The 23,408-nt window shown below is 40.6% G+C and overlaps 1 protein-coding gene across 3 annotated transcripts; it reads right to left on the reverse strand.

Moving 5' to 3' along the window:
• Positions 1–424: 424 nt before the first annotated feature.
• On the reverse strand, positions 425–23,404 carry AGBL3 (AGBL carboxypeptidase 3). Of its 3 annotated transcripts, none has more exons than XM_064452090.1 (13): positions 23,321–23,404; positions 22,494–22,598; positions 18,545–18,683; positions 17,239–18,015; positions 15,580–15,742; positions 14,373–14,499; positions 13,739–13,836; positions 13,502–13,581; positions 12,293–12,359; positions 7,297–7,354; positions 3,045–3,093; positions 1,564–1,772; positions 425–919 (listed from the first exon to the last, which is right to left on the reverse strand). In XM_064452090.1, exons 2-13 carry the CDS (start codon positions 22,546–22,548, stop codon positions 660–662), a joined length of 2,082 nt encoding a protein of 693 aa, XP_064308160.1. In that variant the 5' UTR covers positions 22,549–22,598; positions 23,321–23,404; the 3' UTR covers positions 425–659. The 3 variants fall into 3 exon arrangements, 2 of the variants coding, with proteins under 2 accessions (XP_064308160.1, XP_064308152.1); XM_064452082.1 differs by having other exon boundaries at positions 17,239–18,018; XR_010373064.1 differs by lacking the exon at positions 3,045–3,093 and having other exon boundaries at positions 785–919; positions 17,239–18,018.
• Between the last annotated feature and the right edge of the window lie 4 nt (positions 23,405–23,408).

Here is a 23,408-nt window from a genome sequence, read left to right on the forward strand (position 1 = left end):
AAGGTGCTGCCCTTCACCATGCATGCAACAGTTCTAGCCCTGACAGAAAGCTGACCCACCTGTCTCTGGGAGGTCCTGTAATGATGACTTGTGCCTATGAATCTAATTTTTTGTCTTTATTACTGCATTTGACTGTCTATTTGCATACAGATGTTATGTCAGATGTTTTTTGAGTGTTACATTTATTTGGTTTGTTGGTAAAAGGGGGAATGATTTTTGTGGCTTATGACTCTCCAGTTTCTCTACTATGATCAAGGACTGGTGGCTTCAGCTGCTTCAGCCCTCTCCTTGAGAATCTTAGGAAAACTTCCAAATACAGTGAAGAAGGGAAAATAAAAAGAAAGGAAAAAAAAGAAGGGGGGCAACACTTAGCTCTTTACAGAGCTCTTCTTGGAAGTGGAGTCTGCCTCACAAAAGCAGTATATATTGTTTAAGACAAAGGATACTTTATATTCAGGAGAGACTCCCTGCTACACTGGTCCTTCATGTGGTAAGAGAAAATTGATCTGTACATTACGCAGGGTGTGAGAACTATTTTTCAGGAAAAAAAGAACAAGAAGAATTTAGATTTCTGCAGGTATCTACTGTCTCGCTGGTAGAGTCATAATCCATAGCCAAAGTCTTAGGAATTGTTTAAGCAAATCAGATACATGACACTTTCATGTGCCTTCATTGGCTGGAGAACTGGGGCTCCAAAATACACCCCGATATTTTGCAGCACATTGTCTGTTCTTTGCTTCAGGCAGTAACGGCAGAGAGAACTGCAGTGTGTGTTGTGCCTGGCAGGATTTACTCTTCCCAAAATTTACATCTTGGCTTGCTGTCCTGGTTTGCTTGGGCCTTGTACTTTTTGAGGGGAGCCTCTCCTTCATTTCCCTTTCTGCCTTTTTTGGATTGCTCTTCGCACTATGATCATGACCTGAGCCAAAAAGAGGAAAAAACAAATCTGTATCAACTACCACAGAGTTACTACTTACTAAAAAAGTACATGGCTTTTGTTTCCTTCACAAGAAACTGTGGTATTATGACTAAAAGAGAGCCACAGCGTGATTCAAAATCTTGTACTAAAATGTGGAAACTTCAGCCATAGGCACAGGACCTGGTGTTATTGCTCCAGTGATATGATATTCTATTGACCCACTCTGGAAAGGCTAATTCCAACATTTCACAGAATCAGACTGTATATGCCTTTATGGCATGCTGATACATATGAAAAGCAATTAAACAGTGGCTAGAGCCTCTCCCACCAGTAACTGCAGAAGAGCCATTATCCTTTGCCATTAGGCTGAGATTTTCCAAGCTCTTTTTCTTGGGCTGTTCACAAAGACGTTAATGAGCTCCTGGACCTCAAGTGTCTCAGCCGGGAAGCTCTATGACACCAGTTCTGGTATCTGTCACAGTGTATCAGCTGCTGCTGAACACGTAGGAGTTTTCCAGGACTGCTAACGTACTGCTATCTGTCTTACGTCTTTCAGTACCTTGAGATAGCTAGACCAAGAAACCCACCAAACAGAACTAATCCTATTCTTTGGTATATTTCTAATAGAACAATAACTGAGATACCTTTTAAATATTGAAATGTCTCCTCTGCAGACTTGGAGACACTTTTGCCATTGTGTTTCTTCATCTTCTGGGAGACCATATTAGAGCTGGATAAATGGAAATTTTGTTTTCTGGATAGGATCGTATCTCGGCACACACCTTTTCCCGCCTCCTGTGGCACAGATGGCTTTTCATGATTACCTTTAGCATCATGGGTGAGACTCTCAGAGCTAAAACACACAGAGGTCAGGCCAGAAAATATTTTATCTCCACACAAATTCATGACAAGATACACATAAAGATGACCATGCAAAATAGAAAATCCTTACAAGTAAAATTCCTGCTACTTTAGCCTGAAGCATTTCCTAAGAATCATATGAGGGAAAAAAAAAGGAAAGAAAAATGAAAGGAAGCAATTTACTGTATTTCAAACTACAAAGAACCACAATGCCATCATACTATCTTAAGGACACTATTGCCAATGTAATGTAGCCACTATACCACTATCCTTTCCGTGTCAGCCAGGAGAACCAATCACAGAGACAGCAGAGGGTTACCTTATCATCACAGAAGTAAAGACAGACACCAAAGACATTTCTTTCCTCTTTTATCAGGAGAAAACCTGAAATTTTCAGGTTTGTGTAGCAAAGTCCAAGATGGAGTCCGTGAAATCATTTAGTGTGAACAAATTAATATGTATTATTTCATAAAGTGTTTGTGGCAGGATCTGCTGCGGTCCAACTAGCTAGCTAACTCCACTTTGCTCTGTTACCCAAGAGGAGCCACATGTACACTTGGCAAGACACAGAACATTTTATGCTATCAGTAGGTGGGTACTTATGAAAGCTGACTCACTCACACTGACTGTGAGTGTTACTGCCACGGGGCCTTGTGCACCCATAAGAGTGTACAACCTTCACTGTTCACCCCCAAAGCACCAGGACCTAGAAGTGAAGGGAACGCTCTACCAATGAGCTATGCACCAGCACCCTGACCATATTGTGATATTAAGATATCCAGCCATTCTACACTAGTAAATGTCTGTTTTGGACTGCGTGTGCCAGCTAGCCTGGCTTTATTTTCTCACCTCTGCCCTGTTTCTTAGTGGCTGCATGGCCCTGTCTTCTCCCTCCCTCCCAAGGCAGCAGCAATCATCCCTTCCTCCAGAAAAACACCAGATCAGTGCCCTGCACTGGTGAGTCCAGCAAAGCAGGAGACAGGAGCTTCAGCTATGTGCTGAAGGAGGGTGTTTGGTGCTCCAAATGAGATGGAGGAAAGAAGATTCTCTGCTTCTCTAATATCACCTTCCACTGCAGTCTCATCCATGGGATGAAATGGCCAAGGACAGCTGTCTAGTTTATGAATGAAAACCAATGCTGCACAATGTCAGAGGAGCATAAAAAGGAGGAGAGTGGATTTGCAGAGAAATCAGGCTGGGATCTTTCTCTTACTCCTGCTTTGTGAAAAATCCTAGAAACCTCTAAAATATAACAGTATCCTACCTGAAATCAGCTCCTACTTGTTTGGCAGAGGCTGTAATTGGCAATTTTACTGTAAAAAGTAGAAAAAAATAATACTGAAAGTGCATATCAGATCTCTTAAAAAAACCCCAATACCATGAAACATCCAAATTTTGTCTTGGCAAGTTCAGACTACATAACTGGCTGAGGCTGATATAGTTACCTACTGTAACTCTACTTGCTGTAACAGTAAGCAGACATCGCTGGGCATCAAGCCATTTACTCAGATGACTAGTTGTGGGGATTAAGACTTTCTTCATATTGAGCAGATTCCAACTCACATGCCCATCTGCCCTTCTTCATCTGTTGCCTAATAAAGACTATTTTGGGAAAAAGCTATTCTAGGTAGTTCTCACTGAAACTGTCCCACTATGTGTAGAACTGTAAATCAGGAAATGAAGGTACCAAAGGCAACATGATTATTTTGTTTTGGTAAGCATGCGCCTCTGTTGAAGAACATGTTCTCAGTCCCAGTGTCTGCTCCAAGGAAAGAAAGTGTTTGACATTCAAATGACACTGGACTAGAGTCATAACAGACAGCTCCAGAACATGAGTACTATGTTGAGCCCCACTGGTCAAGCAACATGGCTGAGAGTGGGAGAAAAGATCTGGTGCCAGCTGATTCATCTTGACAGGTGGCATGTGTTCACGAGATGCTCAGCTGCTAGTGCTCACTGCAGGGTGCTGGCTCTGTAAGAACAAGGTGCCCTGGGGCATGAGCAGTGCCAGCACCTAGAGAAGCCAGAAGTAGTGTGGCAGCCTCCAGAGTGGTGGTGCCACTGCATTCAGGCAGCAGCTGAACAGGGGTCCAGTGCAGGTGAGATGAAAGTACCTGAGTGACAGCAACCTTTAGGCTAGAAGCTGTTTCTTCAGCTACATATATAGCACCTCCCGTCACTACACACCCTACTGATAAGAAATCTCTGGAAGAGCTGTAGGAAGGGAGTAAACATGATATAAAGTGTTTTATGGACTGTGGGATAGTACTCCAGTCAGGATCTAAAAAACACAGTAACAAAATATTAAGAGCCAGGATTTGTTTGGTTGGTTGTTTTTTGTTTGGCTTTTTTTCCTTTTTCCCTTCCTTCCTCTAAGGAACATCAATTCCAGGAACTGCTAGAAGAACATGATCTGTTACATTTTTACCCTTGGGTAGGGTACACAATAGCTAGGAACAAACAGCTGCAGCTGGGGAAGAAAGTGCTTTAAAGTCACCTAAGATTGCAAAAAGCCTATAAAACTGCATCCTTTATTATCTCCTCTTTGGTAGGCAAGCCTTCATCAGTCTTAAAACTTAAATGTACTCAATTGTACTCTACTTAAACTGTAACTGGACTGCCTGTCCCACAGAAGCCAGCTACAGCTGTAATGATTTGCACCCAGGCTTAGAGACTGGCAGGGGTGGAGTCACTTTTAACTTCATTTTTCCCTCCATTCTGCAGGTGGCTCATGTATCTTCTTTCTCAAGACATGGATCTCCAGCGTGTCGGCTCCTGCGACAGGCATGGCCCCAGCACTGACAGCAGGTGAAGACCAGATCTCCTCAAGTGGCAGTGTCACTGCTGCAGCCCAGGCTCCTGGCCTCTCTCTCAGCATGACCTGACACAGCAGATGCAGCTTACCACCTGGCCTTGGACCAGGTTAGCTGCAGCTGGCTTTAGTGGTACACTGCAAATACCTCACCTGCGGGGTATGGTGAGGCAGGGAACTACTGGGTCCGTGGTCAACTGGTGAGATGAACCAGGTCTGACAGCCTATGGGGAGTCTCTTGGGCATAAATAATATTTACAACATTTTGAAGCTCCTTTTTTTCTAAACAAAGAGGTGCCTTATACTGTAGATAAAGAATTTCATTAATAATATTTAACTCACCTGGCCAAAATAAAATAGGGATGGCAAAACACAGGAAAAACCTTCTGATTACATTTACATAGTTTAAAAAAATATGTTAAGAACACAGGATCCCCTCAATCAGTGAATCCAGTCCTCTCCTATCACAGGCACAAACAAAACATTCATCTGTTAGTTTTCTAGCTACCATGCCACTTTCTTTTATTTTTTAATGGTTAAGTTCTCCAAGACAAAAACAAAGTACTCATAAGGTAGAATAGTTCTGGGTGCATGTCTGAGAAAAACAAGACAGGAATTCAGAGACAAGAACAAAGTTATTACTAAAACATACTGCTACAGCATGACATTGTTAGATTTTCAGCACCCAAAGTGAAAACTTCAGATGAATAAGGTTTGTCCTAGAATAAATTCCAGTATACTTAAAGTAGGCAGGGAGTAAGTAGTATGTTCTCACAGTCCTCTGTTTAAGTGATCTGTGATAGCTCCCTATGAATCTATACAACTCACAGATTTATATTACAACACAGATAGTATGTATGGCTATTTTAATATTTCTCATCCAGTCCTCACTGAGGAATTCTAGATCTCTGCTTATGAAAACAACAGCTGATGTACTGTTTTGTATAATTCACTGACATGGTATCTGGAAAAGATTTTAAAGATTTTATATAAATGAGAAGAATCCTTTTTTTTTTCTTTTTGTAATTCTTGGAATATTTAATGAGGCTTGTTTAACTGCGTAGGAGAGGTCAGAACTGAAGAGAAATGTACTATTGCCTTTGCAAAATTTTGCCAATAATACCAGCTGCAAGAATCTAAGTGACATGACACAAAACTCTAATTAACACTGCTCAGAGGTGTTTATTGGAATAAATAAAAATTATAATAATGGCTAAAATCAATGGCACTATGGGATGAGGACAGGTAGCCTTGTATTCAGGACATTTCTACTTTGCTACTTTCTTCATAGATTAACTTGCTGATTTTGTATGCTTGATAGCGGGCTGTTTCATGGCTTTGTGGTTGTCTGCAAGGCCTCAAAGTCTGACACTAGGCATAACAAATTCCACTGCTTTTCAGTACTCTGTGTACAGCAACATCTTCTGTTAAAACTCTACCAAAAACTCTATCAAACACTATCCTTAAACACCTGGATTGAATAAACTCTACATTCCTGTGAAAAGCCTATTCTGTGAAACATTAACATTATAAGTTTATGAAAAACATAAGAAAAACACTTAAAGCCTGAAAGAACCACAGATCATTTAATAATCCATTTTGCCTATCCTGAAAAATAGACTAGCAATTTCATTCAGTTTTCTGTGGACCCTGTTGTAGATTGTGTGTTTGACTGAAGCGGGACAGAGAACCCACTACACCTCCTGCAGTTTGCACTAATGGGTGTTCTGACTCCCTGCCAAAACATGCATCTCTCATTTCTAATGCAAATTTGTCTGTTATCAAGTGCTGTCACAGCTTCTCATGCCTTCTTTTTCATGGACTGAGGCTGTCTTTGCTACTTTTAGCTACTCTACTGAAGAAGGTCCTTACATTTTAGGAGACAATTTTCATCCCATAAAGTTTCATTTCATCATAAAGTGGGCTGAACTCTCTTAAGTGTCACGACAAGAGGTTGTCTCCAGTTCTTACATACTTTGGGGGTTCTCTTTTGCATTCTTCTTTTTCAAAAAATTCTTTAAAATAATGATGACACCAGAAGCAGTCAAAGTAATTCAGTATTAGTCTCAAAGAAGTTCTACAAAGAAGTCAAGGTAGCTTTTCCCTCCTCCTATTTTCACATAGGCAAAAATTGTATTTGTCCTCATGGTACAGTATGAAGATAAGTCATGTTGAGCTACTTGTTCACTTTGACACCTAAATCTTTCCCAGATTTTCTTGTGCTTGCAATGACACAAGTCCTCCAGTTCTGTTTCCTTAGCCTCTGCATTTGCTTCTTTCATTTTGTCTGTACTGAAACCAAAAAGTGCTGGTTGATACCAGTTTTCCACAGGATTTGGGCTGCCTTGTTTGACTTCAATGAATGTCTTCTCCTCTAGTCTCTCTGGAACAATGAGCACATTATTACAAATGTGTGTACCTTACTGCCAATAGGAACAAATATTTTTTCACCTCTCTGGAATTTGCCCTGGGTTCAGTTTTCCTCCAGTGAGACCATTCGCAATCAGTCAAGCAGAGTGTAATAATGTGATGAAGACAGTTTAAAATAAAGAAAAACGTGCTCTTTTGAATGCTGAGACTGAGTGAAATCACAACCAAAGAACTCTGTACTTATCTTTTTGGGACATACCCTTTACTGAGGTTTGAGAATATAGGGGAAAAAAAGTCTTATTAGGATTTTAAGAATTAAACACATAATGTTTACCTTTTTTCTCTTGGTCAAGTACCTGAAATATCTTATGTTGAGTTTCAGTGCTTTGAGTCTGTGAAACAGAATAGAAATATGAATTATTAATATTATTAAGTTCCAAAAGATTGAATGACAAAATGGTATTACCATCTTTATGATCAGACATTTCATGGCTTGCTCAAGGAGTGTACACTAGGTTAGGACAGGGGAATCTTGGTAAGGGTTCTATAACTATTGGGAAAACAGTAAACATGTGTCGTTGTTCAGCCTCAGACAGCAACTAAACACCATGCAGCCGCTCGCTCACACCCCCACCCCTGTGGGATGGGGGAGAGAATCGGAAGAGCAAAAGCACAAAAAAAACACCTTGTGGGTTGAGATAAGAACAGTTTAATAATTACAATAAAAATAATTATAATGATTATGATAATAATAACAATAATGATAATATAAAAAATTGAAAAGGAAAAAAGGAAAAAAAAAAGCCCCAGAAACACAAACGGTACAACCGCTCACCACCTGCCGACCAACGCTGCCCGTCCCCGAGCCTTGATTGCTGCCTCCCTCCCCTGGTCAGCTCCTCCCAGTTAACATACTGGGCATGACGTTACATGATATAGAATATCCCTTTGGCCACTTTGAATCTGCTTTCATAGCTGTGCCCCCTCCCCTCCCAGATTCTTGTGCACCCAGCAGAGCTTGAGAAGCTAGAAAAGTCCTTGACTAGTATAAGCACTACCCAGCAACAACTAAAACATCTGTGTGTTATCAACATTGTTTTCATACTAAGTCCAAAGCACAGCACTATGCCAGCTGCAGTGAAGAAAACTAACTCCATCCCCGCTAAAACCATGACAACATGTAAAGATCAGGCTTCTCCCTTTTCCTCTTTTTTTTCTCCCCTCCCCTCTCCTCCCCTTCCCTCATGAGGGACTATTACAGTTACAAAGAAAAACAATTGCAAATAAACATGATAATCACAATGCCAGAAGGAACACATGTAAGCAAGCTGCTAAAGATTGAATTCCTTATGCTGTTCTGTTCAGCAAATATTTATGAACCTGGACACAAACATATCATATTGACAAGGGACCTCACTTCCTACTCAATTTGGCTTGTTTATTTTTAGTCTGGGAACCTGGGGAGCCAGGCTTTCTCAGTATTATTAATTGCCACTGCTCTGTTTTTCCAATGTAGGGGCTTCTGAAAAGGAAGACTGGCATAAAATGCAGCTTGGGAAGCACTGGTCTACCTATTGAATCAATGAAAGCATTAATAAAGCAGCCAGCATTATAATGTTTATGTACATAAAAATAATGCTACCCATTAAAATATTAATGTGACATCCTCTTTCCAAATGACAGTTTGCTTTCTCTAGGCAACAATAACAGTGCTCCTGTTTTACATCTGAGGGCCATATAGTTTTCTAGGCTAAACATCAGCAAACTGCTGTTGAAGGTTATGTACAGCTCCAGCATGAATTTCTGTCAAAAACTCTACTGTACTTGTGATATTCCTTGCTATTCGCCTTTTTCAAATGCCTTTAAGAACTTCCATCAAGAACAACAACAGAAATTTTGGTCTTTTGATATAACCACCTTAATTAGTCACTGAAGTAGATCCACATGGGAAAATGCACATAATCATGAGAAGAACAAAAGAAAAAAACTTCTTGCAGGAATTGTGATGTACTGTTCTTTCAAACTCATTTGATAAACTGTTGTTACTCTCTTTACACAGTTACAGTCTCACTCTGATGTGTTTTGCTCCTAGTATATATCCAGCAAAAGTGCTTTAATTCATTGCATGAAAGATGCATGAATGCAATTCATACAGTTTCATTGCATGAAAGATGTCTTTGCCTATGTTTCGCACAGAAATGACAGAAGGCGGCCTAGTGAAGCTGCACTTAACTAATAGCTTTGTAAGGTATACTGGTGTTTATAAGGCATACCCTTACAGAATCAGGCTCTTAGGTGGCCAAAGCTGTGTTCAGTCCTGAACATGCTCATCCCCTCCTAAGACAAGGCACATGATGGGGTGGGCTCTATACGCAGAGATCTCTGCTGGAAAAGCCTCCTCTTTATTATTTATTAAATTAGTGACTCATTTCTAAAGTGCAGTCACTTTTGAAATAGGGAGGTTTGAGTAATCCCTTAAAGCTGTGATTTCACACACCTCTGACCTCTTAGGTTCCTGCTACTGAAGGAGAAAGTCTCTTTTGCTTTGTCCTTGTTCCTGCCCCGCCCACTCCAAGCTCTGCCACTTTGGTCCCTGCTCCTAGCTGTGTTATCCTCCAGCCTTTAAACAGGCTCTGATGCTTAGAAAGATCTTCTGTGAGCTGATTTAACTCATTAACCCAGAAGAAAACCTTCTCATTCTTTTTGCTGGGTTTGTTTCCCATTTGATTAGTGTGTTAAACTAGGTCATGGCAGGGACTGAACATCAGAGGGATATAAGTGGAAGCAATACACAGCAAGGAATGTGGCAGGAGGAGACAAAGGAGGACAGAAAGTGGCTGTTAAATGGCTCACACATGGTATGAAAAGCCTGTCAGGATGAGGAAAATGCTAATCCATTATTTAGTACAGACCCTGAAGTAATTAAGGTTTAACAAAAGGTCTTGTGTGGGTTCTGCATGGCTCTTCTCAAGTGTTTCTAGGAAGGCATCCCTGCCCTTCTCTGTTCTTGGTTGTTTCTTTTATGTATATTACCAAGCAAGTCTACCAGGTTTAAAGGCTAAACTAAATGGACGAGAAACAATACCTCAACTTTCTGCAGTGGTCTTCTGTGTTTGTCTGGACTTTGGTTATCTAAAGCAGTGTTACACCCCTCCAATTCTTTTTTCTGAGTATGAAAGCCCTCTGAAATCACAGTTATCCAACAGGGTTCCACAGTTCCCATGTCATCTGGATAAATCTCATTATAGTGCCTTTAATCCCAATCCCTGGGATGAATACCATGCACAGATGTTTTGCAACAAGCTGTTATGAATGAGAGTTACGTGGCAGCCTGCTCAATCTACAGCTTAGTCACAGTCTTCAGGCGAACCCGCCTGCCTTGCTTCTATGTACCATTTATAGACCACAAGGAAATGGCGCTTATGGATGTCAGAAAAAAAATGAAATTGATCCCACTGACTGGCGTGGTGAGAGTTTCGACACAAACAAGGCTAATTTTAGCAAAAGAAGTCAAAAAGCTCATTAGGCAAATTTTTTTCAAGTTGCCAGTCCTCACAGCTGCCAGCCCCATGTCACACTCCCATGCACAGGCATACTGCCAGCCAGATGAGAGGAGGTGGGTCAAGAAAGCATGAAGGGCTGAGAAGTACTAAAACACCCAGAATACTTGGTGTTATCCTGAAAATGCTGCTACCTTCACAGTCCATAATAACTTTTTTTTTTAAAATGCAGCACGGGGAAATGTGCCCATGTGGATTTATCATTTACATAGAAATAAACTCAGTCCCAAAGGTAGCATTGTAAGAACGAACATGACAGAGGGTTCATTAGGGAAAAAATATCTCAAAACTCATCCCTTCTCTGCATACTTTCACCAACTCTGTGCTACCAGTTCTTGGACCATGAAAATGAGACTTTTCATCCAACACACTACGCCTGACCTTCTGTAACTAATATAGTCCTGGAAATACCATGGTATCAGTGGTGGGAATTCCTGCTTTGTTCATTAGCACTGAACAGAACAGGGGAACAAATTTCAAGTGTGGATAAACATTAAAAGTCAACACCACCCTCACAGCCCTTCCATCAGAAATTACTACCCCCAAGGTGGGCTGAGTGAATGGAAAGTCTGTCTGGACTTCACCTTCCTTAAGTACAAAACCCAGTAGCTTTGCTTGAACTCTGGATGGCATTGGGACTAAATGGAACTGTTGGACTTTGCACAAACATGTGTTCTCTGTATAACTCCTCCAGGGACAAATGTCTCCAGAGAGGGGCAGAGCACATTAAGGGGTCCGTGGCAGCTTCCCTCAGCACAAGTGCACTCATCAGAGCTTATCTGACTACATCATGTTTCAAACGATCATCTCTCAAAGTAGATCTAAAACACCAAACCATGCAATTTGTCAACCAGCCCAGTAATCTGAAATGCCTATCTGCATGTTTTGCAAAGTCTTACAGGGTCACTTCAGTTTTACACACTCAGTACAGAGCCTTGGTACTGGTTTCCTCTTTTACTGTTGTTTATTTACTGTATTTATGTCACAGACAGGAAGCAACAATTTTACAGGAACTATTATCATTGGCTAAAATTCATCCCCAAGCTTTCTAAATGTAATACACTCACAAAAGTTTGTTTTGCTTATCTACAGGAAACATCTTGAGTAAATATTATGATAATCACAGGCACCAAAGAAACACCAAGTAAACAAGGACAAAAAACATGTTTCAACCCGTTCTTTCCAGCAAAACAAGAAAATACAGTTTTCAGGAAAATAAAATGTCTCATTGCCCTCCAGTGAAAGCACTTTGTTAAATTTGGGGCTACGTTTGCCTATGATATTAGAAGTAGGCAATGGGGTAGTCTGATGCTGACAGCTCTTAGCACCAGTGTGATGACTTGCCTGCATGTGTGATAGAAGAACACACTCCTGAACACTCTGAACTGGGTATCTGAAAGTATGGCTGACACCAGTGTAGATGGGCACCATACTTCTTGTACTTAAAGCTGGTGCCCTCCTCCTCCTCACCCTGATGCTGCATCTGCTTACTCAGCTGTACTGCAGAACCTGATAGGTAGAAAGCCACCTTCTTTTGGACCAAAACCACCACCTTCTGGACAATCTGGGTTAAGCTATAGCGAAAATTACTACTACTGCTTTGCACTGTTAATTTGGACTGTATCGCTATATGCTATTGATTTGTTAATTACTATTCTGACTGACTTAATCCTAAGGATCTTCAAAATAGAGCCTGTTAAACTCTAGTGATTCTTTCCCAGTGGCATTCAGGATAGAGATGTAAACAGACAAGAAAAAGTCATAGCATACCTTAGTACCTAGTTTTAGCTGGACTGCAACAAGATTACAGGAGCCTGGGCTGTCAGAAGTTTGGCTGCTGTGAAAGACAAGCATTGTTTTGTTTAATTTCCAACTTTGGTGATTGCAAAGAGTATTTTGCAGCATTCATTCCAAACATTAGCAGTCTTCTGTAGCAATCCTAGCTGTAGAGATGTAAATTTGTTTTCCACATGCCTGTCTTCCCGATCTAGGTTTTAGTTTTACAGACCTACAGCTAACCTGCAAAACATGGGCATTGTCATCTGAGAGAAAGCTTGGTTACTGAAAGAGATGTGATCTAATCAGATGGCATCTCCTGCTTCTACCTAGGCTTCTTTTAGTTCTGGTTCACACACCTTCCCTCTCCCCTCCTAAATCCTCTCACAGAACACCATCCTCTTTCTTCACATCGTGCCTCCTCCTAGTTCTCTGATGACACATTAAGATCTTGTGTCTCTATTTCCTTGCACTTCAGCAACAATTGTGAAGCTCAGCTCTTGATTTCTATACTCTGGGCACCTAAAGTTTGATGAGATAGATCCAACCTATTAATGTTTCCCCAAAAAAGAAATGTACAAAAGTTTTGTTCCCTAATAAATGACCATAAGGCCACAACTGTTCACACATAAATGCTCACCTCTCACAAACCACTTGCACAACTGATCTTGCAGTCACCTACAGTCTGCACTGGCACAGGAGGAGCTGTGCTTAATAGGTGCAGATGTTTAATAGGTGTATTGTTTAGTCAGCATACAGATTCTTGCACTGCTATCAACTACCCTGAACTTAACACTTTTGGCTAAATGGAATCAGACTAGCATTTTCCACAGTTTATAAAATTAGGTTTACACAAAGCCAAAATAATATACCTTATATTGTGGCTAGATTGCTCTGCAAAATGCAAGGCTGAAAAAAAGCATACTGATTTAAGTGAAGCAATAAACCAAGCTTTATACCAATGTAGTTTCATTTCTCCTCAGGAAGGCCACCTGGGGTAGACACAGAGCTCTACCTCCAATGAACTGGCTATTAAGGTTTGGGTACAAGATTTGTATGCAATCTTTTAAGGAGTGTTAAATTAAGGAGTGTGACTATTAAAAGTCTAATTTTAGTAACATTTCTAACATTTACTCTGGCACTCTTTATGAGCTGCAGAGAACATATAATAAATTGGGGCGTAACTGAATAGTTCTAAGTTACCTGGAATCCCAGTCTAGGACATCAGAATTCAGGACCTTGGAGTTCACCCTTGCTTGCTGTTTCACTACTTTCTCGTGTTCCTTCAGGCACACATAATAATAAGAAACACCATAAATTTAGTCTACCACTTAAAGAAAGCAATTATCAAATTTATTATTGCTTGCTATAGAGTATTATGTTTTGTCACAGTAGGATGAACTGAGGCAGGAGAAAAGGCCTAGGGGTGACTTCCCTTACCTCGTTGTTATGAGCACAGTAGTTCAAGAGAGCATCACAGAAATGCTGTCCTATTGACTCCAAGTCTTTCATATCAAAATGGGTGCTTTGTCTGCAGCCTGCAGCATCAATAGGAGCAAGACAGAACTTAAAACGTCAGTCATCCTGCTGACTGCTAGGGATCTGTGATATTTCAGGATGGCGGCTGACTGCAAACTCACCTCTCACTGACAGATACTAAACAGGTCTATGACTGCTGGAATTCTATACAGATGGTATTAGAGATGATTATTCTGCCTATATGAACAAATCTATCCACTCAGAGTGGGTTAACTACAATGCACAGTTAACTGATTCCCTATTACAAAATTTCCTAAAAATACAACTGGCTTTAGTTACTGCTTTTAATTTGCCACCCACTCATGTTGTTCTTTCATGGTACATATGCAATAATGCTAGCGGTGGCCTAAAGGTTGCTAGGTGAATGCCCTAGTTTTAGTGTTTTTCCCAACTCTTAAATTGTCATTCATTTCTATCCAATAAGACAGAACAGCAACAAAGGGAAGGTAGCTCAAACTACCATTTTCCATGAAAAACCAAAAGTAAAGGTCATGTTTGATGATTCCTAGTAAATAGCTGCAGGGAATTGTCTCACCCAACTTAGAGCCACAGATAGAGGCTTCCAAGGTGTAGCTGTTATTGATGCCCATCTTCCACATTACCACTCGACCTGTGCCTTCTTTGCTCTTTCGTACTCTGAAACGGCAGTCTGGGAATGAGAACTTAAAAGACAAGTATAGCATTAGCCTTATAAGTAAGTAGGAAGATGCAATAATTCCATTTTAATCCTTCAAGTTTTTTAAATCTTATCTACCAGGTAAACAATTGTGAGTTTTCATTTGACTTGAATATTGCACAACATAGCTCAGAGCATACTGTTATTACTGGTATAATGGAGATGTAGGTGAAATACCAGCCCCTCGATTAAAAGTTTATTTTACTTTAAGGATTTCTAAGACATCTGCAAATAATTTTTTGTGTGACTGTACTTACTGTTTCTAAACAATCCTATATAGACAGCTGACCAGCTGAGTTACATACCCACATGCATATTTATTAAAAAGTTAGAATAGCTCTTCTCTCATGAGTTAATAGACCAACAGTTTGATGCAACTGATCTGGAGCTCACAACCACCTCATTATTGATATCTGGGGAAAACACCATTAGCTGCAAGTATGCAATGACATCTAGTAGGTTAGTTTGTGTGTTGTTTTATTCCTGAGCCTTTGCAACATTTCTGGTTGAAAGGAAGTTTGATGCAGTCAGATTTTGCTGGAAAATGACCTATTTTAAAAGCCATCATTTCCTACTAAACTTTTTTTTCCTAATTGAAATATCTTACACAAACATGGTGAATTTGACACAATTTTCCACAGAAGCTTTAAACAGGATTCAATATGAAGAAATACTTTTCTTCTTTAGTTTATTTGCTTGTTTGCTTTTAATTCTAGATATATTTTCAAGCTGCATTTAATATATGAGTACACAATATTTAATGTTAGTTTTTTACATTGGTAAAACAATATTACTTTGATATTCCATTTTTTTCATTCTTTTTAAAAAAATCTTTTAAAAATGCTAACTTTATGTCCCAATTCAGCATAACATATTTTAGAGTGCTGGAATTTCAGAGGAGTTAAAATTTTATATTCCTACCATTTCTAGTTTTAGGCAATTGAAGATCATTTTACTGGGTGAGGTGCAGTCTTTTAGTAAATGTGATAACTTAACAAAAAATTAGGGATCCCAGATGGTGCTTGAATTTTCAGGTGAGTAAACTTCTAGCCAGACATTTGCTTACCTTATCTGGGCAGCTCTTGCTCAGCAAGAGTGGGAAGACACGTGGATGCACATATGGTGCTTTTGCTTGCTGCTTTCCCTCACAACCATACATGAAGACATTTTGTTTCCTATTGTGACCATGGATGTCACAATACAGAAAAACATCATGTTCCCCCATCACTCTGTAATACAGGATGACATAGAATACTTTATTAAAAGTGGTTTTGTACAAGTTTCATACTCTGAGCTCTAAGATCTAAGATCTAAGATCTAAGATCTAGCACGCTAGATTAGAGCCAAACAGCTCCATTCCCTCCAGAATAAAACACTTGTCACTGCACAGAAATAAGATATGAGTGTGTGCATCATCAGCCTTTGTCCATATGTTCTCTCAGGCTGAGTTATACACATTCAGCTCTGTAGATATGTACGCGAGCACGTTGTACAGCTGAAACCCGCTACATGTGTTGAATAATACATGCTGTACAATTATGAGACTGAAGCATAAATGGCAGGGAATACTCTTTCCTTTATCAAACTGGAGACATCAGTTTTTATGATGTGCCAAGATTCTGCAATGTATTATTGCTTAAGTAACTTTTAAAAGAAAATTTGCAGGTAGACACATTGGGGTTTAGCAACCCACAACCTCAATGCTCAATTCATGTCAAAGCAGAGCTCTATGGGGAAGATGTGATGGTACCACAGCTTGTCAGCTGGGGCTTTACTCTGGGCAACAGTTGGAAATCCACAGTGGAGCTAAGAAGGAAGCAGTAATAAACATATCTGTCTCAGCCAACAGCAGCTGAATATGAGGCTGAAGGTCAGCAGCACTTCAGCAGACATAATTAATATTAATTACAGGGCATTCACAGCATTCACAAGTGCAGGCTGTCTCCATACAGTAAGATAAAGAGGAATTCTCATGGAAAAGAAGGAGAGGCACAGTGCTCACCTCCTGTAAGCTAGGGATCTACATGCCACAACATTCATTTGAAAGAACATGGATCTATTTAAAATAGGTTGTAGCTAGATGAAAAACATTAAATTTACTAATTATGACACTGGCTTTTTGCACAAGAGTCTTGTTTGTATTAATTTGTAACAGAATTTAAACCAGAGGGGTTTAGTTTACTAGCTGAAGGTTTAGTTTAATACCCGAAGGTTTAGTTTTATATTCAGAGTATCAATGCCTCTGTGAATGGAAGTCTGCATAAGAAAGCAAACATATTTGTAGCAAGACATACAGCAAATTTGGCAATCTTTGTCATCAAATGGACATCTGGGATCTATTCTGAACGTAAGTTCCTTGTGGGATGTGGGTGTATGCCAGAAAGGAAGAAAATCAGAGAAATAAAGAATTTGATAAGTAGATTTTGGCAGAGGATAGTGGGGAGAAATACGCTGAAAATGTTTTGATGAAAACTGTTTTACTTTGGAGATATAAATTATTACCAGGAATAGACAAAGGATATGAAAGGAGAACCTGCAGAGTACTAAAGAAAAAAACAAACCCACTCTGAAATGCAACTGAATGTAAACAAAACAGTCAGAGCAACTTGGGTACAGGGCAAAGATGTAAACAACACCAAAACAGCAAGGGACAGAGAAATCACACCCACAAAGAGACAGTGGAAAGGAAAATCATCTATTCTAAAAGGAAAGAAAATGAGGTTACCTTTCGATCATGTTTCGGGTATACCAGATGGAAGGATAACATTTCTTCATGTTAGATCTGTATTTGCGGTTCAAGTCCTGACCTGTTAAAGAACAGCGGTGATTCCCCACAATCACACCATCTGGATTCAACATGGGTACCACTTTGAAGATAAAATTGTCCCGCAGCAGTTGAGCTTCGCCTGAATCACCAAGAATGTAATCCAGAAGGCCCTTCATTATCCAGGAACTGTTCGTTTCTCCCGGATGCACCCTTGCAGTTACTATCACAGCCTTCCTCTCTGTGCTGTTGCCACTTTTTGGGGGGTTGGTGATAGTTAAAACATACACTATGTTTCCTGCCAGTGAATGGCACAAGATGTGAATCTTGCAGAATTTGGACTTCACTGGATCTTTAGAGATGGCCACCAAGTATTCCTGCAGGTTGGAGTAGGTGTAAGGATAGCAGTGGGCAAAGTAGCAGGTGTCTTGGTCATGAGGGAACTGGAATGTCCAAGTGAGTGAGAAATACTGACATCTACCTTGGCCTGCATTGTTTTTGTAATACTTGATTTCATTTCCAGTCCTTCGCCAGCCAACCTTGTGTTTCTTAGCATCAGCTTCTGAGTACAACAGTGGCCGCAAGCCACATTTATATAAGCTGTTACGCTTGGTAAAGTTGACAATAGTGAAGCGATACGGCATCCCTGCCTGTGTATTGCTTACTTGGAAGTAGTACCACTCTGTGTGTCTGCTTGTGTAGAGGTCAGTGCGCAGGGTCAGCTGGTACTCAAATTCACTGCTGGTAGGCAGAAAGAAGACACACAGATGGGATGTTGGTTAGCACTGTAGTATGATGTAGTGTCAAATAATGCGGACTGCCATGAAAAAGCCCCCTGCAGTGAATCAGGTGCATATCCAGCCTACATTGTCATAAATCAAAGTCTACACGGCTGCCAGGAAAAGATGCCTAATTGCACCAAGTGTCTCAATAATGCAACTGCTGTCTTCATTAGGATTTTAATAGTAACTAGGACTTCTAAAAACATTCTCCACGCTATGCTTTAAAAAGAGGTGATTAAGAAAAGGTGTTCAGTTTGTGTGGGTGATTAGGATCTATAGGAAACATTCAGTGCTATGGAATGGCTACCAGACCATTTCATGTGAAGGTCACCTGAAACTACTTTTGAAGCTTATTCAACTAATGTAAAACAAGTTAAAAACACAGAGTAACACATCCTGCTCATAAACTGACAGCAGGCTGCTGATAATAACTACCCTGATAATAACTCCATCTTAATAGAAGAAAAAAAAGACTAGAAACTTACACTTTGACCACCTTCTGCAAATTCCCACTCTCAAACCGTGCTTCGAAGATCAGTGTGTTGTCCCCTTTCTGATGGAGGATCTGCTTCATGGGGCAGAGACCTCTCACTCGGGAATCCATAAAGCAGGAGTTTTTCTTAGCTAGGGGAAGGAGCAGAACAGATGTCTTTCATTTTAGGGAACACCTGCATCCTTCTGAGCATTCCTTCTAGAAACAGACAACTGAATGGAGATGAGCTTCAAAAGCATATCTTAAGTATGCGTGAAAGAAATTATACAAAGATTTTGCTGCCCATTCCTACTTAACTGTATGGATTTCAGACAGCCTAAGATCTGACTCTGTCTTGGAGATGCCTGTGTCTCTCTCATGAGCAAAGGGCAATTCATACTCTGTACTTTGGCAAAGCCACTGAGCCAGCTGGAAAGACTCTAGGACTCAGCTCCTCCAGGTCTTTTCACCAGTCAAATGGACAACTTCTCTACTTAGAAATCATGTAGCTGACAACTCTTGCCATCAGTTTGTTTTTAAATCTCTGTATTCAATTATTCTAGTCTAGAAGTAAAAAAGATGATGCCTAGACCCAGCAGCAATCACTTCTATATTGCAAGTGACATTTTCACATCACATTTAGAATGCTGTGTGAGCCCATATGTCCTTTTGCTCTCCTCTGCTACTTTTTCCTCAGATGAGAGGCTCACAGAAGCATAACTGAACTTTTTACTACAATCTTCATTACCGTAGTTCATTAAAGACCAGAACTTCTAAATTTGCCATCAGGAAGAATTTACTTTTTTGGTTGGGAAGTTGCTTCAGTTCCAGAATATCCTTGGCATAATTTTAATGGTCAATGATCCTCCCTTTACAGAACCAAGGCAAGAATTATTTTTAACATTTTTTGCTTTCTCTGTATTGGCATCCATATAGTGACAAAGGTGTGGAAAACTGGGGTAATTAAAATTTCTGTCATCTCTAAACTGTACCCACAAAATAGAGAGGGAAGATGCATTCTTCTGCCAAAAGCCGGGAGCCCAGATATCCTGGTGCAGTCAGTGTACCCGTGCTGGCAGCTCCAGCCGACGTCAGTGGCACGAGGTGTGGTCTGATGCTTGGGTTAGGGACAGCTCAGGGAAAAGGAAGACAGGGGAAAACTGCATGTATTCCAGGCTGAAACTATGTTCTGTGAGACTGTGGGTTTTGCACTGTTGTTTTCAAACCGGCTGTTTTATCTGCCAGAATTGAAATTCCCCGCCACATAACTTTCTGACTAGCAAAATGAAGGATTTGTACTGGTGGCCTGACACTGGTCACCAAGCTGCTGTATTCTCCGCTGCTGTATTCTTGCTTCTATCTCCTTTCTGCTGGATCCTCCTGAGGAGAAACTGCCTCCTTACCACATTGCCAGTTAGGGGGACTGACCCTGGGCCATACAGCGGGTTACAGCTGCACAGCAGTCCCTGTTCAAATCGGAGTTGTGGCTGTCCTTGCTTGACTGGGGCTGTGCTAGAGATTTATCCTGCAGCAGTCTGTCTTATTCTCTCCTGCAGTGTTATTAAAGCTGTGACAGTACCACTTAGGGAAGTCATGTAAAGCCAAGATCCTGTAAGTTGTTTTTTTTTTCATTCCTTGAATCACTGTTGCCATATGCAAAAGATGCCATATTCAGTGTATTGTTCTTCATGACTGAAGTTAGTACAGGGGTTTTCGTTAGAGAATGGCTGTTAGCTTTGCTGGCTGGGATACCCACTTGAATAATCACTTTCTGTTTAGCTGAAATTCCATTCACAGTTTCTCTACCCTTCCCTTCCTCTTCACGCTCTTCCTTAACAATAAGGAAGAAAAATGTTTCAGAAGTTAATCCAGTAAAACTGGTTCTGCAAACACCTGTATCAGTCAAATGCTATAGAATGAAATGCATTAATAAAATCTGAGATTTCTATCATGGTATTTTGATGTTCCTACATGGAGGTCACCACTGGATTGTATTTTTCTCTCTCAAATTAGATTTTAGGAGGGCCTGTAGGAACTCAGCAGCAGGTAGTTTCCAGACCGGCAATAACTCCCAGCTCCTGCTGAATTCAAATTCAGTGGGAATCAGGAGAGTGCCGCTGCTGCCCCCCGCAGGATGTGATGCTTCATTACATGCTGGTCGAAGTCTGGCACTCGGGTCATAAATCTGCATAAGTGCAGATGCCGATCCTACATTCTATTTATCCTCCTTCTCTGCAAGGACTATTTTAGAGTTTAAAAAATTTTATGCATTTCTATACAACTTAGATGGCAAAGCTAGCAAGCTGGCGGTTTCTGTCCCAGGAACAGAAAGGAGAATATGAACTCCATGGGGCTCCAAAGTTCTCCTCCTCCTCCCACTGGCTCCTGACCCCCAGCTGGCCACAGTGCCCAGCAGCCCAGTTCGCACAAGGACTCTGCTCTCCCTGGTGCAAGCAGGGAAGGAGAACTAAAGGCTCCAGGGCTCTGAAGTTCTCTGCAGGTCCTACTACCAGTGAAACCCAAGGCTAGGAGCCAAAGCAACACACTCAAGGCAGTGAATGTATAACTACACTCACTTAAAAACTCACCCTGTAGTCAACAAATACTATTACTATCCATATGTTTAGATACAGAGCCTTCACAGCTATAGCAAGCACTCATGTTCTGCTGCAGCTTGATGTTTGCTAGCTCAGGATTGCTAACTGCCTGTACCTGCCTGCACAACATCATTCCTCAGGAGCAGGAGGGAGAACTGGCCACACTGAAAGGCAGAAGTTTTCACCTCCTCAGTTGGAAAGTTTCATTAATGAAGTCTGAGAACCATGATACCAAAACCAAACTTTGCTAGAGAGTTGTACAGGCTGAAATAAGAACCACTTCCAGTCGCCCGTGCATGAAATTCAAGTCAGTAATAAAGGATGTGGAAAGTTGCATTTTTGAAGAACAGCAACTAAAGGACCATAACAGAAATCACTGTCCTTGTTTTCATGAAGGTGGGGAGCCGGGATTCAGAATGTTCCTCCACATCTTATCCCCTGCAATAAATTAGCGGCTCCAGTTGCAGAGGACAGAAGTTCCTTCCTAGTCACACAGTGGTTACCACTTTTCTTGGCCACCAAATGTAGCAACCTACCAGTAAGAGGTAGTACACCCATACTGCAGAAGTAGCTAATTTCCAATTAAACATGATGTCAAAGAGTAACACTGCTTTTCAGTATATTGCGACCTTTTACCAACTGTGTTGACCTCAAGAAGGATGCCAGGTCTCTTTCAGTTTTGTGCTGCTGAAATTTTTGTGGCCACACCTAGTTATCCTAATATTGCAAAATCATTATCATCCTTTCTTATCTATGTAGAAGTAGCCCAAGACCAAAATCAACAATTGCCAGAAGTTCCAAGTTCATCCAAGGCAACTGGATCAACTTAGCAAACACAGGAAAGAATAAATAACTCTGATGATCAACCAGTGATGGTGGAATAAGGCAACTAACTCCCTTCAATTCTGGCTTGCACAGACTTAGAAACCTGTAATCAAAACCACTACAGCAAACAGGATAATAAAATCTTCTCCCAACGCAGACTTTAGCATTGATCCTGCAGTTACACAGCCCTCATCTTTTTCACTTTCTGTTTTGGCTGTTAAGTTATCCTTCTATCCTCATATTTTCACAACAAACTCTTTTAGGCTAGCTCATACTGTTATTCACTGTGAACAATGGCTTGAGCTGAGCTGGACTTTCTGAGATAACTAACACTATGAGCAGAACTTATGGATTATGAGCCAGCTGTGTAACTGATTTCCTTCCCTATCTACAGGAAAACAATTTATTCCCAAATGCCATACAATAACAATAGAAAATCATATTGATTTCATCAGGCTTTGAATTAGGTTGATAAAGGAAATCAAAACACATGCTTCAGCTACCTACAGCTGACAGCAAGATTCTTCAGGATGCTCTCACCTTCTCCTAGATAAATCACAGTGCCTTTGTCAGGAGTTTGGTATGGCGGCATCATCTCCAAACCTGTTGGAGTGTACAATGGCTCTGGGGTAGTGGGTATCCAGTCTGAAAGAGGCACGCAGAAGGAGTACAAACAGGAAGATTGTATTAGAATCTTTGTAATACGAAGGACACATTGAAAAGCACTTAATCCTATTTATACCAGCTGCACATAAAGGAATAGGAAGTCCCCTTCTGAACCTCATTTTTTGGATCTGTGAACAAATCCTCACTGTAACTCTAAATAAAAATACTTACTGATCTGTGCATAGACTAACTTTAGCTGTGCAAACTTACCTCTGTTCCCTGTACAGCTTCCTTACCATCAGTGAGGATGACAATGGTGAACATTAAACAGCATTGGTACCATTAGGAAAACAGATGCTCCAACTGCAGAATAAAGTCATTGATTGCTGACCACACAGACGCTGCGTGGCTACAATGCAGTGAAATGTATTTCTCCCAGCAAAGGACTCCAGAGGCTGACAATTTGCAATAAATGACCCCTCCCCTCCATCAGAATGAAACCTTTGCAATGAAACCACTGACCTTAGGACCTAGAGGAGCAGTGGGAGGAAGCCAGGAAAAGGGTGTGAATAAAGCATATGTATAACAAATTCAATTGCATTATTTTTTTTGGTCTTCTGTAGCAATTAGATCTGGACTAATAATGATTTGTCTCTTAATATTTCACTTACACTAATAATAAATTCTTGGCTTTATTTACATATAAGGTATGCTTCCTCTTTGCCCGTACACAAGATGTTAAGCATAACACAATAACTTACCAATGTGCTCAATTCTGTCCCTGATGACTTCACATTGCTGTGGCCAGTACACCAGGGAAAACTGACTGGCAGGTGACGAGTCATCTGG

The sequence above is a fragment of the Phalacrocorax carbo genome, chromosome 1 (assembly GCF_963921805.1).
Source record: "Phalacrocorax carbo chromosome 1, bPhaCar2.1, whole genome shotgun sequence".
Classification (NCBI taxonomy): domain Eukaryota; kingdom Metazoa; phylum Chordata; class Aves; order Suliformes; family Phalacrocoracidae; genus Phalacrocorax; species Phalacrocorax carbo.

Excerpts from the sequence above, each read along its gene's own strand:
- AGBL3 (XM_064452082.1), bottom strand. The coding sequence starts at position 22,548 with ATGATGCCGCCATACCAAACTCCTGACAAAGGCACTGTGATTTATCTA. Across the intron at positions 7,355-12,292 it reads AGCTAAAACTAGGTACTAAG|ACTCAAAGCACTGAAACTCA; the intron begins GTATGCTATGAC and ends TCTGTTTCACAG. Across the intron at positions 920-1,563 it reads GACATTTCAATATTTAAAAG|GTCATGATCATAGTGCGAAG; the intron begins GTATCTCAGTTA and ends TTTTTGGCTCAG.